This window comes from Leucoraja erinacea, chromosome 7 (genome assembly GCF_028641065.1).
Source record: "Leucoraja erinacea ecotype New England chromosome 7, Leri_hhj_1, whole genome shotgun sequence".
Taxonomy (NCBI): Eukaryota; Metazoa; Chordata; class Chondrichthyes; order Rajiformes; family Rajidae; genus Leucoraja; species Leucoraja erinaceus.
The window spans coordinates 13803940-13818389 of NC_073383.1; the positions used below are offsets into that span (position 1 = coordinate 13803940).

Consider the following 14450-nt stretch of genomic DNA (forward strand, 5'->3'; position numbering starts at 1 on the left):
GCGATCGTTTCGCCGAACACCTCCGCTCGGTCCGCAATAACCAAGCTGACCTCCCGGTGGCTCAGCACTTCAACTCCCCCTCCCACTCCGTCTCCGACCTCTCTGTCCTGGGTCTCCTCCATGGCCACAGCGAGCAGCACCGGAAATTGGAGGAACAGCACCTCATATTCCGTTTGGGGAGTCTGCATCCTGGGGGCATGAACATCGAATTCTCCCAATTTTGTTAGTCCTTGCTGTCTCCTCCCCTTCCTCAGTCCCCCTGCTGTCTCCTCCCATCCCCCAGCCTTCGGGCTCCTCCTCCTTTTTCCTTTCTTGTCCCCGCCCACCCCCGCCCCCGATCAGTCTGAAGAAGGGTTTCGGCCGGAAACGTTGCCTATTTCCTTTGCTCCATAGATGCTGCTGCACCCGCTGAGTTTCTCCAGCTTTTTTGTGTACCTTCAATGTTCACACCGCTGGGGTATAAGCTGCCCAAGTGAAATACAAATTTAATTATATTCTGAGAAACGCCATGGGATATTTTACAGCATTAAACATTTTTGTAACAAAGCGAGTTATGTTGTTGCCTTTCACCAATTTGTTTCAATATCACAAAGTAAAACAATAATTTATCCTTACCCTCCATAAAGTACGGGCCAGGGTCAATTCGCCACACAATCTGCCCGTTCTGGGTTCCATTTACACCCCGATTTTTGGAGTCCCAGACATTTCCTGGAGAGATCTCATCTTTAAAAGAGAAAATAAAGAGCATATATATATATATATGGTAACATAGAATCCATTTATTTCTATCCAGTGCCAAGAAAACGGGCAGAAAACTGAAATACGATTTAAAAGGAGCCATCTAAATATCAGGAACATTTTAACCATTAAGACAGCTTTTGTGATTGAATTTTTTTTAAACCTTCAACCAAATGAGATTTTGACAAATGTACAGTATGCACTTCAGTACAGTTTGTAAGTAATAATAATTAATGCACTGAATATTCATGAGGCAAGATAATGCATTTTTGTTAAAGCAAAATTATTAAATATACATGCTGGTTATAATTTGAAAAATGTTGACAATGAGAAAGCTGCGATATATTGTGTTACAAGTCCATGCATAATCTTTTGAATATCAACAGTGCACAGTGTTGAAAGCACAGTAGTAGAATCGGAATGTCATCAATATAAGTAAGTAAAACCAAGGAATAAGCTAGAAAATCATCGTAGATTTTACAGCACAACCAAGACATTGGGCAGGATTATGCTGTTAACAACCCTCTCTCAGTCGAATATCCCCAGCACGGAGACTAATCACAAGATTAGAAACACAAGACTTCCCAACCAAGCACGATACACTCACCTCCATCACAGCAACATTTTACTGAGGGAGAGAGCAAACACCAAGGATGTTCCCAAAGGCACCTTAAAAAGGTAACACCACAACCAACTTGATGGAACTTTTGACAGACAAAGAAAGGTGGAATAACTCAGTGGGTCAGACAGCATCTTTGGAGAAAATTAATAGGTGACGTTTCGGGTCGAGACCCTTCTTCAGAGTCAGGGGAAACGGTAATGAGAGATATAAACGGTGATGTAGAGAGATATCGAACAAATGAATGATGTGCAGAAAAATAATGATGATGATAAAGGAAACAGGCCATTGTTAGCTGTGTGCTATGTGAAAACGGGCACAGACAATAAAACTCAACAGGACAACTTTGAAGCTGGTACCACTTGGGTGGGGGAGGGATGGAGAGAGAGGGGATGCAAGGGTTACTTGAAGTTAGAGAAGTCAATGTTCATCCGCTGGGTTGTAAGCTGCTCAAGCAAAATATGAGGTGCCAGGAACCTTTGCCTGGTGACCAACCACAATGTAGAAGGAGCATCTGGGGACTGGACTGAGAACCTTGTTCCTTCATCAAAACCTCAACTAATATCTCCTCCTAAACTACCCATGACCACCTGTCAAGCACCTCCTGCAGTACCAGTAGATAGCACATTGGTCCCATCCTCCACCTTGAATGGCACAAATTGGAGTAGATGCAACTTATCCATGGCCCAACCAAGAGGAATAGCAGAACTAGATTGAGTTGCAATTCTCATCTTAAACTCTTATGTGAAAGCATGAAGATTGCTTTTAATTACATTATTTCTTTAACTGGTTTGGAGAAAGAGTAACCAGGACTGATGTACCAATCTCTCTCCATCCACTTGAGTTGAGTTTAGTATATTATCACATGAACCGAGGTACAGTGAAAAGCTTTTGTTGCATGCCAACCAGTCAATAGAAGGACAATACATAATTACAATCAAGCTGTCCATTGTACATAGATACATGATAAACAGAATATCGTGAATAACATTTAGTGCAAGATAAAGCCAGTAAAGTTCAAGCAAAGATAGTCCAAGGGTCTCCAATGAGGTAGATAGTTGTTCAGGGCTCACTAGTTGGTGGTAGGATAGTTCAGTTGCCTGATAACAGCTGAGAAGAAACTGTCCCTGAATATGGAGGCGTGCGTTATGCCACTTCTATTCCTTTAGCCTGATGGGGAAGGGGAGAATTGAGAGTGGCCAGGGTACGATTATGTTGGGGACTGTTCCCAGAGACTGGTGTTGCGCACTTTCAAGCTTCTGTATCTTCAGTCCTACGGGTGTGGGAGAAGGCAAAATGACCAGGATGAGACAAGCCTTTGATTTTGTTGGCTTTACTGAGGGAGCATGAAGTAAAGATGGAGTCAATGGCAGGAAAATCTAGTCTGTTTGATGGACCGGGTTACACCCACAGTCTTGGGCAGACCTGTTCTCAAACCAAGCTGTGATGCAACACAACAAGGTGCTTTCTATGATGCATCTGTAGAAGTTTGTACACATGCGCCACAAATTATGCAGACATGCTGAATTTCTTCAGTCTCCTGAGGAAGATGAGGTGTCCCTTCTAGGCTGTCACTTCATTGGGGCTGGTCCACTACAGATCGGTGGTAATATTGACTCCAAGGAACTTGAAGCTCGCAACCATTTTGTCACTGTTAATGCAGATTGGTTTTATGTACTCCTGAAGTTGACAACAAGCTCCTTTGTCTTAATGACGTTGAGAGAGAGGTTGTTGCCCTGACAACATGTTACTAAGTTCTTTGCTTCCTTCCTGTACTCCATCTCGTCATTGTTCCTAATCCAAGCCCACTGTGGTGGTGTCATCTGCAAACTTGTAGATGAAATTGGAGCAGAAGTTGGCCATACTGTACATTCCTGTAAAGGGAGTATAATAAGGGACTGAGAATGCATCCCTGTGGTACACCAGTATTGAGAGTTATTGTGGAGGATTTGTTGCCACCCATCCTCACTGATTGTAGTCTATGGATCAGTGAGTCAAGGATCCTGTGAGTTTGGAGATAGGTTTGGATGAAATGTGTTGAAAGGCGGAGCTACAATCAATAAATAGGAATCTAATGTAGGTGTCCTTGTTGTCTAAGTGCCCCAGAGGGATTCATGGTTGCTGTTGATATTGCCCGGTTTGACTTTGTAGCCCGTTATAACATGCAGGCCTTGCCATAATCTATGGGCAAGCACTATGGGTATTTCCTAACTTCTTCAATTCAAGTGCGATATTTAAACACAATTGCAACCCTATCAAACTCCACCAAGACCAGCAGTCAAATAAGCTGCATAAGTGCATAAGTGCATAAGTGCATAAATAAAATGCATAAGTGAGTCATGTTATCCCAGGACAAGGAGCAATGGAATAAAGGAAGATAGAGGCAAAAAGCTGGAGTAACTCAGCGTGTCAGACAGCATCTCCAGAGAAAAGGAATAGGTGATGTAGATTAGTGGCTCATGCTATGAGTCATGCATTTGTAGTTGCGCCCACGAGCTTGTTAGCATCGCGGTCTGCTGCATTCCGTTAGTCTTAAAGTGAACTCTTAAGTGAGAAGTTGTATTGCTTGTAACCATTAAACTCTATATAACCTGGTGTGAGGCCACTGTTATTATAAGGACCACAAATCAACAGGTGATGTTTCAGGTCGAGACCTTTCCCCTGACTCTCAGTCTGAAGAAGGGTCTCGACCCGAAATTTCATCTACTCTTTTTCTTCAGAGATGCTGTCTGTCCTGCTGAGTTATTCCTGCTTTTTGTGTCTATCTTCAGTTTAGACCAGTATGTGCAGTTCCTTCCTACACAATGGAATAAAGGAGTTTGGAACTAGTTCCTCTCCTGTCCATTCCAGGCACGTTTACAAGTCATGTATTGGTCAATACATTAGGTATTAGATCATAAGATATAGGAGTAGAATTATGCCATTCGACCCATCGAGTCTGTTCCACCATTCGATCATGGCTGATCTATTTTTCCATCTCAATCTCATTCACATGCCTTAACCCCGTAAACTTTGACACCCTTACTAATCAAGAATCTTTCAATCTCATCTTTAAAAATACCCAATGGCTTGGCCCCTACAGCCGTCTGTGGCAATGAATTCGCCAGATTCAACACCCTCTGGCTAAAGGTATTAAACAGCATAAGTGTTTGGGCTCCCAACAGGCAGAGCCAACAAGGTTGGAAACAGTTCAATAAAATGACAATGAAGTATTCTTCGGGGAAATTCCCCCCCCCAAAATCCTGCTGGACCTTAATAGGCTGGGAACCTGACATTGGTCAGGTTTCAAAGGAAAAGTAAGAAATTCAACTTTTTTTTTTAAAGATCGCTTACTGTATCCTAATGAATAGAGAAATCTAACACAATATTCCTGACCCTAGGCCATATCTTCTCTCCTAAGATATATTGTTGATATCCTTATCGGGCAAACATCATTTCTCTGCATCCACATTTTTTGGTGTGAAGATTGCCTCAGTGTTGATTTCAGCACTAACTTTACGAGGTGTATGAATAAAACCATTTTCAAAATCTACAATTTTAACAACGTGCTTTCAATTTCAAGAAATCTCCAATTGCCGCTATGGGGGCCCAGTGCCACCAAGTTAAAACCCTACCCAACCCAGGAGGAAACAATTAATTTATAAATAGGAAGAGAGCTGCCAAATCTGCTCTGCTTAGTAAAAATCCAGCTTTTAATAGTTAATCCAATTGTATCACTCATTTACATTTTAAAAAAAAATAATATTCCTTTTATGGTCTATTTGTCTAAATGATGATGATTTACAAAATGCGGAAATATTGTTATGGGAGCAGTAATTAAATATATTGACATTCAGAAATAAACGATCCTCAATAATTGTAGCTTTGCGGTTTGAAAATGTTTATGTCTCGGAGACAGTCTGTGACTGCAATGTTAATGTGCCTGAAACCTAGGCAGGGACAATCAACACTAAATATTTTTGAATTCCAAATTAAAAATTAAGTACTGAAATGTAACTGTGCTGTTTTTAAGAATAAATTGGTGCCTGTTGCTCAAGCCTCGAAAATGTTAATTCATTCAAGAAAATGGTGCTCACCAAGATGCCAGTTCTTTAGCAGTACTGTGTACGCATGATGTTCTATTATTCATTGAGCAACACAGCAGTTCAGCCTTCATAAAGTCACCAGGCAATCTGACAGCATCTAGATTTGATTCGTCATCCAAGCAAAAGGAATTAATTGAAGTTCGCCCATTTCTTTTCATGATCATTAAGCAAATATCGCAAATGTCAGACGATGATTTCTATTGAACTAAGCTCACAAACTTTCTCATGTTCACCCAGTTTCATAGTTTGTAGACTTTTCTTGTCGATGTTTTCCCTGCCATCTCAGGTTTCTGCCTGCCTGGACAAGCAATGGCAAACCTTGGCAATGCTGCAAAATGCTGTCCCCAGTCTCTTATGTTTTCATAATTACTGTTGCACCATATGTTCTGCCACTTAACTATGCAGTGAGAGAACAGGGAGAAAAATTGTCAAAAAATATATTTTCACCCACTCGTGCAGCTGCTTCATTGCTATCTGCCTCTCGAAGAGGCAAGTGTCACCCCAACATAGAAACAGCAACGATGATCGGTAGAGGCAAATTACTGAAATAGTTTCCGTCAAATTTGGCATCTAGAAATGCAGGTTTTAACGGTTTGGATCTCACAGGCAGTTCTGAAGGTCAGTGCGTCGGCTCCAGAAGGATCAGGTATTCTTCAATAGCTGAAGTAACACTCAAACAGTTCCACGGCAAGCTCGGAGGTCAGACAATGGCAGATCTAACTTCCCTCGTTACCAAAGAACTCACCATCGTGTCCAGTGGCAGACCACTGGCATGTTGGAGAGGCTGATTTCACTTTAAGTGCGGCCTTCAGCTCTAGACAGAACCAGTTAGCACAGTAACAATCTTCTCAGATAATAATCCAATTGCAACATATTTAAATATTACCTACAAATGGGAACAAATTATGATTAACATTTATTTCTGTGAGCTCTCAAATTGCCTCTCCAAAGAATTGTGTAGGAAGGAACTGCAGATGCTGGTTTAAACCAAAGATGGACACACAGAAAGCTGGGGTAACTCAGCGGGACGGACAGCATCGCTGGAGAAAAAGAATAGGTGACGTTTCGGGTCGCAACCCAAATGTCACCTATTCCTTTTCTCCAGAGATGCTGTCTGACCTGCTGAGTACTCCAAATGTTAGTGCCTCTCCAAAGAGTGCTGCTTTGCCTGTTATTTATGCTTCCTTAAAGCACTCCCTAATAAGAGTCCTTAAGTGACCTATCCAAATTAAGTAATTTGTATCGGAATGGAATACTTTATTGTCATGTGTGACAAGGCACAGTGACAAGGCACAGTGACAAGGCACAGTGACAAGGCACAGTGACAAGGCACAGTGACAAGGCTTGCATACCCAGATTCTTGCTTGCATACCCAAAGTATACAAATAGTGGCCACCTATGGCACTGACAAATTTACAAAGTACGCCAGCTCCCCCTTTGTTATTCCCTTCCCCTCCCCCACAGCGGTTCCCCCACAACGAGTCCACATTGTCCATTGCTCTTCTCCCCCCCCCACTCCCCATTGTCCATTGTTCTCCCCCTCACTCCCCATTGTCCAATGTTCTCCCCCTCACTCCCCATTGTCCAATGTTCTTCCCTCCCTACAACGGTCTCCCCACGCCAAGTCCTCCATTGTTCTTTCCCTCCCCCTCCTCACAGTGGCTCCTCCACGCACTCATCGACCACTGGTCAACCCGCGAGGCTCCACCACCACCTCCGAGGCTCCACCACCACTGCCGAGGCTCCACCGCTGCCGCCGAGACCCAGTCGCCGCGAGGCTTCACCGCCGCTGCCAAGACTCCACCACCGCACCATTAATTTGATAATGTTGTTGGGAAGTGTCCTTTGAGTCTTTGATACATTATAGGCTCCATATAAATGGGAAGATGTTGTTCACACACATAACCAGATTCAGATCTACATTTGAAAATAAATTAGCCTGAGTAATCTTGCTCCTGTTCGACATCTATTTCAGAAACTAATATAGAAATAACAAGAGATTCATTTCTACAATGAGTATTGTACCCTGTAGTAACGCTAAATGTTTGCCAAATCAACGTCTTAAATTCACAGCCAGAAGATGTAAAAGTGGAAATCTAATTACTTTGCAATTACAGCAGACTATTCTTACCACAAACGTTCACACACCCACTTCATGCTCAGTAATGCCAGGCAAAGACATGCCAGGCCAGGTATCCTATTAAACCTCAGCATTTGATCACCGAGCCAAATAAACTAATTCCCGAAAGAAAACAACCAGAAAAAAGTAACTTGATGTAAACACATCCTGTTCACATGAATCAATGTGACCTCATGCAGCTCTGAGAAATGTGCAGATCAATCCAAAGCATCAATTCATACATCAGACAAAAATCCTGACATCATCACACAAAACACAATTATAAAGTATGTCTCAATAATTGGTCAAATTATTGCTGCAACGCTGATTTTCTTTGAGTTTCTGCTTGAATTAATCCACTTTGTGACATCAACTGAGTCAGCCCAACACATACATTGAAATGTGTAAGAAGGAACTGCAGATGCTGGTTTATACTGAAGATAGACCCAAAATGCTGGAGTAACTCAGCGGGTCAGGCAGCATCTCCGGAGGAAAGGAATAGATGCTGTTTCAATTCGGAGCCCTTCTTCAGACTAAAAGATAGCAGTGTGTAAGGGGGGGGGGGGGGGGGACTGGAGGCAAGACAAGGCCAGAACAAAACAGGGCCAGCAACAAATGACCTCAGGAAAGATGGAGTCCATAATGGCCCATTGTTGGCTGGGAAAGATGTGCTAACAACAGGGATAAAAGGATGAGAACAGTGGAACTACAAGGACAACTAGGGTGGAGAGGGAGGAAGAGAAGGGGTGGGGGGGGGGGGGGAGAAATGCAGGAGTTACTTGAAATTAGAGAAATCAACGTTTATACTGCTGGGTTGTAATCTGACCATGCAAAATATGAGAAATATGAATTTAATTCACATGCATTGAAATACTCAAAAGAAGCAACAGCTACGTAAGGCCCATGTTGTAGAATGAAGACTATTCGCCCATGAAGTCTACTCCACTATTCAATCATGGCTGATCCATCTTTCCCTCTCAACCCCATTCTCCTGCCTTCTCCCCATAACCCCTGACACCCGCACTAATGAAGAATCTATCAATCTACAACTTAAAAACATCCTAGTCAATTTATTTTCTTGTAAGCAGAAGATAAATTCTTTGCAGTTTGGACAAGGTTTACTTCAATGTTAAGGTGACCACCAGTAATGAAAAGACAATGCTTATGCACTGAGAGCTGGCATAGACCTAATGGGTCAAAGTGCCTCCTTCAATGTGATAAGGAAGATCTGTTGCTGAGGTAATGTGAGGCTTGGATAGAGTGGATGTGGAGAGGATGTTTCCACTAGTGGGAGAGTCTAGGACTAGAGGTCATAGCCTCAGAATTAAAGGATGTTCCTTTAGAAAGGAGATGAGGACTTTCTTTAGTCAGTGGGCAGTGAACCTGTGGAATTCTTTGAAACAGAAGGCTGTGGAGGCCAAGTCAATGGATATTTTTAAGGCAGAGATAATACATTCTTAATTAGTACTGGTGTCATTAGGCTATGGGGGGGAAGGCAGGAGAATGGGGTTCGGAGAGAGAGATAGCTCAACCATGATTGAATGGTGGAGTAGACTTGATGGGCCAAACAGCCTAATTCTGCTCCTATCACATAATCTCTTATGAAATATGAAAAATGCAAGAGAAATATTTAGGTCCTGATGAGGCAGATGTAATAATGTTGCAGCCTTTCATTTGAAAAATTCTTGAGACCTGTCATGTGCGCACAGCTTTTTAAAGTGATTTCAATCCTTTTTGAGATAAAATTATGATGGTTCACACTAAAATGCATAAGGTTGTGTATCCATAGCTAAAGCAATTTTGGATTCAATACAGATTAATATGCCATTCTCATCACTTCCAATTATCTAAAATAAATTAGTTGCAATACTGCCAATCATTGAAGACCTTTGTAAAAAGCACAGGCATGGTCTGCAAACCCAGTTAAAGAAATAAAGTATTTTTACAGCAGGACGGACTGCATATGTAAAAAGTGAAAGACTTAACATTTCAGGTCAAGGACCCTGCAACAGAACTGGGAAAGTGAATAACTCTTATGGGACGAGCCCAGGGTGGTTGAGATGTATGCAAGCTTTTCAAATTTCCAGCATCTGCAGTATTTTGATTGGAAAATTATTCTTACCCATTTTATTGGGCATGTAGAAGTGTTTTTTTGGTATGGAATGAATACAAATACTCCCAGTCAATACCTTATCACCAAGTGATATCGACTCTGTGGTATATTTTATTTCCTGGCTTTTTTAAATTACACAGGCAACACATATTACTAAAATAAGACTGGCCGAGTTACTCCAGCACTTTGTGTCATTTATTTTGGAAGAAAATACATAGTGCATATTATATCTGTTATCTATGTACTGTTACAAATCCAGTGGTCATGGCTCATACTCACGGTCATATCCCACCCCCAACCCTGAGATTCTGTTCATTTCCACACAGTGATTAAATTAAAATGAGTGATAGCCAGCCAAACAAAACATGTAGTCATTCTTCCTGCAGCTACTGCTAAGAGAGAACCCAGTACTTTTAAGAGACACGTTAGCATGGCTTCAGATTTATTTCCATATTGGTGTAAGATCCGTATTAAATGATATTCTTCAGTTCCTATGTTCAGTTTAGTTTATTGTCACGTGAACAGATATACAGTGAAAAGATTTTTGTTGTGTGCTATCCAGCCAGAAGAAAGACAATACATGATTACAATCGAGCCGTTTACAGTGTATAGATATATGATAAGGAAATAACATTTAGTGCAAGGTAAAGCCAGTAAAGTCCGATGGTCACCAAAGAGGTAGAGATAGTAGTTCAGGACTGCCCTCTAGTTGTGGTGGGATGATTCAGTTGCCTGATAACAGCTGGGTAGAAACTATCCCTGAATCTGGAGGTGTGCGTTTTCACACTTCTGTACTTCTTGCCTGATGGGAGAGGGGAGAAGAGGGAGTGACTGGGGTGCAACACGTGAACTTGCCGAGGCAGCGTGAGGTGTAAATGGAGTCAATGGAAGGGACGTTGGTTTGTGTGATGGTCTGGGCTGCATCCACAACTCGCTGCAATTTCTTGTGGACCTTGGAACAATGGTTTCTTGGAACAATGGATAAGCAGTCCTGTGCGTTCTAGTTTTCCAGACAAGGGAGTATCAGCAACTAAATGCTATACTGTTGCTATGTGTACCGTAACATGGACAATCACAAAAACATACAGCACAGAACGAAGGACCTCATGTCCCGAGTCGCCTATGCTTTCTCTACCTTAATCCCAGCATTAGGTGCTCGCCATAAACTCCTATCCATGTAGCAGGCCAAATGCCTCTTAAACTATGTAATAGTATCTGTCTCCACCACCTCCTCCAGCAATCATTCCAAATATTCACTACTCTCCATGTGAAAAACTTACCCTAAGATTTTTAAATTTCTCCTCTTTCATCTTAAACACATGGCTCTACACTCCACTGTCCCGAGAAAAAGAACCTGACTAATTATCCAATCTATCTTCCTCATAATGTTGTAAGCCTCTATAAAGGGAGAAGTATTGTAGATAGCAAAGAAGGTTGCATCCTCAAACATTGCTGCAGGATCTTGACCGTTTGGGCCAGTGGGCTGAGGAATGGTTACCTAATGGAGTTTAATACAGGTAAGTGCGAGTTGGTGCATTTTGGAACGTCTAACGAGGACAAGGCCTCCACGGTGAATGGCAGGGAACTGGGAAAGGGTGTAAAGGAGAGGGATTTAGGAATGCAGGTACATGGTTGCTTGAAAGTGGTGTCACACGTTGATAGGGTTGTCAAGAAGGCTTTCACCACATTGGCCTTTATCAGTTAGAGTATAGAGTGTAGAAGTTGGTAGGTTAGGTTACAATTGTCCGAATGTCAGTGAGGCACAATGCTCAGTTTTGGTCACCCTGTTATAGGAAAAGATGTTGTTAAGCTGGAAAAGGTGCCGAGAAGGTTTACGAGGATGTTATGAGGATGGTTGAGCAGGCTAGGACTTTATTTCTTGGAGCGCAGGAGGATGAGGAATGATCTTATAGAGGTGTATAAGATCATGAGAAGAACAGATAGGGTAAATGCACAGAGTCTTTTATGCAGAGTCAGAAAATTAAGAACTAGACGACAAAGGTTTACGGTGAGGGGGTAAAGATTTAATAGGAACCTGAGGGACAACTTTTTTTTTACATAAAGAGTGGTGGGTGTCTGGAACAAGCTGCAAGGGGAGGTAGTTGAGGCTGGTACAATCACGTCACTTAAAAAACATTTGGACAGTTAATTGGACAGGGTATTAGCCAGGAGAGGTTGGCCAAACAATGATTGTTTTCTCTGGAGCATAGGAAGATGAAGGGAGTCCTGGTAGAAGCATATACAATTCTGAGAGGCATATACAAGGTACGCACATAGATATGCAGTGAAAGAAGTGATATTGATGACATGGAGTCAAAGATGATCAGTTTAACATGACATCATGTTCGACACAGACATTATGGGCTGAATGGCCTATTTCTGTTCTATATGAGGTTAACAAACCGTACTTTGTACCTTATCTTTACTAATCCCGGTTCATTTAAAACTTCGGAAAGTTACTGATTAAAGTACTCCCTTAGACCCTGGATTTTATCGCGACTCCAGCAGTTAAATATCTATGTTTGTGTTCCCCAAAGAGCTGGTGCACACAAAAAATATCATTCACAAATTTACATCCAAAAAATGCATCATCAATGATCTACTTCTTCTCAAGCTGGTCTTCCTTGCTTAGAGATGAATAAAGTGGACACACATTCAGTGCCAAAAGGGGAAATTCCTGAAATACTGACGAACTGAACATTTATTTATTGCCTACGTACACAGTTTTTCTGTAATCTCCATCTTGAAACCACACTGATCCGTGCAAAGAGAAATCAGAACCCAGGCTTCCAGTTAAATGTTACAGTGTTTCCTTTTCTCTCTGACCCACCTGCGGCTTTAGTGATTCACAACCGTGATTCGTGCTGGACATTTAAGAGGTTGTCAACATGCCAAACTTCTCATCGGAAAGTCAGTCATCCTATCTTTAGACTTCAAACAAACAGCCACTTCACGAAAATCAAAATCCTTCAAAATCCTGATAACAGCTAGAATGCCAAGGCACAATCTATAGGCTGCAGCCACTGTTTGAATATCTAAAGGGGCTGCTCCTTGCCTTCTGGCTGCATTTTTCACCCACCATCCTCATCTTTGGACACCCTGTGCGTAGGGGAGAGGGTAGGGCTGAAGATGTCCTGGTTGGGTTGCTCCTGGGCCTGGCCAAGCTGGCCATCCGCGAGTCACGGCGCCAGACGGCGGAGGGCTCTACCCGAGCCAGCTGCCTGCCCCTTTTCCGGGGTTACGTCCGTGCCCGGGTGGGATTAGAAAGGGAATACGCCCTGTCTGTGGGCACCCTGAGCGAGTTCCGGGACCGCTGGGCTCCGCAGGGTGTTGAATGTATCCTCAATAAGGATTGTATCATAATTGTATAATAGTTTATTATGGATATATGTTTGTATTGTATTTATGGTGGTGGGTTCTGGCTTGTTTTATTGTAGTGTAAATATTATTTTTTAATAATTGAATAAATATTTTGTAATTAAAAAAAAAAATAATAAATAAAAAATAAAAAAAGGCACAATCTATTTCAACCTGTAGACGTCCTTCTTTAAAATCAATTGGGCTATCCACCAAACATAAACAGGGAAGAACATTCCTGTTGTCTGCTCGATTTTATTGAATGTTGGTAACTCTACCAGAACTCTGGAATCATCATTTTGAATCAGGAGAGGAAGAGCACTGCAGAAAAAATCTAGAAATGAATACTGACAGAATTTAATTCAAAATTCTAATATTCAGAAGTATAAATATTCTGTGAGTTTCAGCATTTGGATATTATAAAAAAAAACATTCTACTTTTCCAATTATAACTCCAAATAATGCCTACTTTCCTAAATTAAACCCTCCCTCACTCCATGCATCTCCTTATTGATCATGTTACTTTAAAAATATTTATCATTTTATTTCATGAAGTTCCACTCCAAAACTCTCACATAGAATGCTCACTTACCATAAGTCATTATTTGCTGATTGCAGCTTCTGTAGTGAATTACTTTAACAGGGTCTCTAATACACAAGAAAGTATGAGATATTAGATGAACATCATCGGGTAATGTCCGAGCAACAAGAATAGTGTTTATCCTTCCTGCAATCCACTCCAGCAATATTTAATTTTACATCTGTTTCCAACATGCGGGTGTTACATTACATCCAACTTGGAAATTTCAGTGCCCAGGAAAATTCTTATCTTTGTGAACAATCATTTCTCAAGGATGCCCCGTGTTTCCTCTTTCAACCCACTCACAAAGGTCTGGAAGGATACCCAAGGAACTGAGAAGTAAACAAATCAAACACAAATCCAGCTATTTTAATCAAGACCAAACTGCTTCATTGGCTCTTAAGAGAAAGGTACGTGAACTATATTTCAATACCAGAGGCTTTGAAAATTCTCACAAAGCCTCACAGGATGTAGCAGCTCAGTTCTATTCAGCTTCCTTCCTCTAGATTTACAATATATGCATCGTCCACGTATAATAAGAACCCGCATCCGTGGGAGGTTTACCCTCCACTGCAGCCTTCCCACAGCTCTGTAGATTCCCTTCATCAGAAGGATGAGCAAGGTGTATGGAATTGGGAGGGCAAGTTGGGGAACATCAGGATCCAGGGCATCGGAAATGTCCTCATTCTTCAGGGAACGGGGGTTCCCCTCCCCTACTATAGATGAGGTTCTCACCAGGGTCTCTTCAATACCCCGTAACACTGCTCTCTCTCCCCATCCCCCCCACTCGTAACAAGGGCAGAGTCCCCTTAGTCCTCACCTTTCACCCCACTGGCCGT

The 14450-nt window shown here is 42.0% G+C and overlaps 1 protein-coding gene across 2 annotated transcripts in view; it reads right to left on the reverse strand.

Moving 5' to 3' along the window:
- LOC129698656 (E3 ubiquitin-protein ligase HECW2-like) overlaps positions 1-14450 on the reverse strand; it is a 313116-nt gene that overhangs the window by 150541 nt on the left and 148125 nt on the right. For both annotated transcript variants that reach the window (XM_055637791.1, XM_055637792.1), the window contains exon 3: positions 616-723. In XM_055637791.1, coding sequence (XP_055493766.1) covers positions 616-723 — 108 coding nt within the window. The remainder of the gene's footprint in view (positions 1-615; positions 724-14450) is intronic.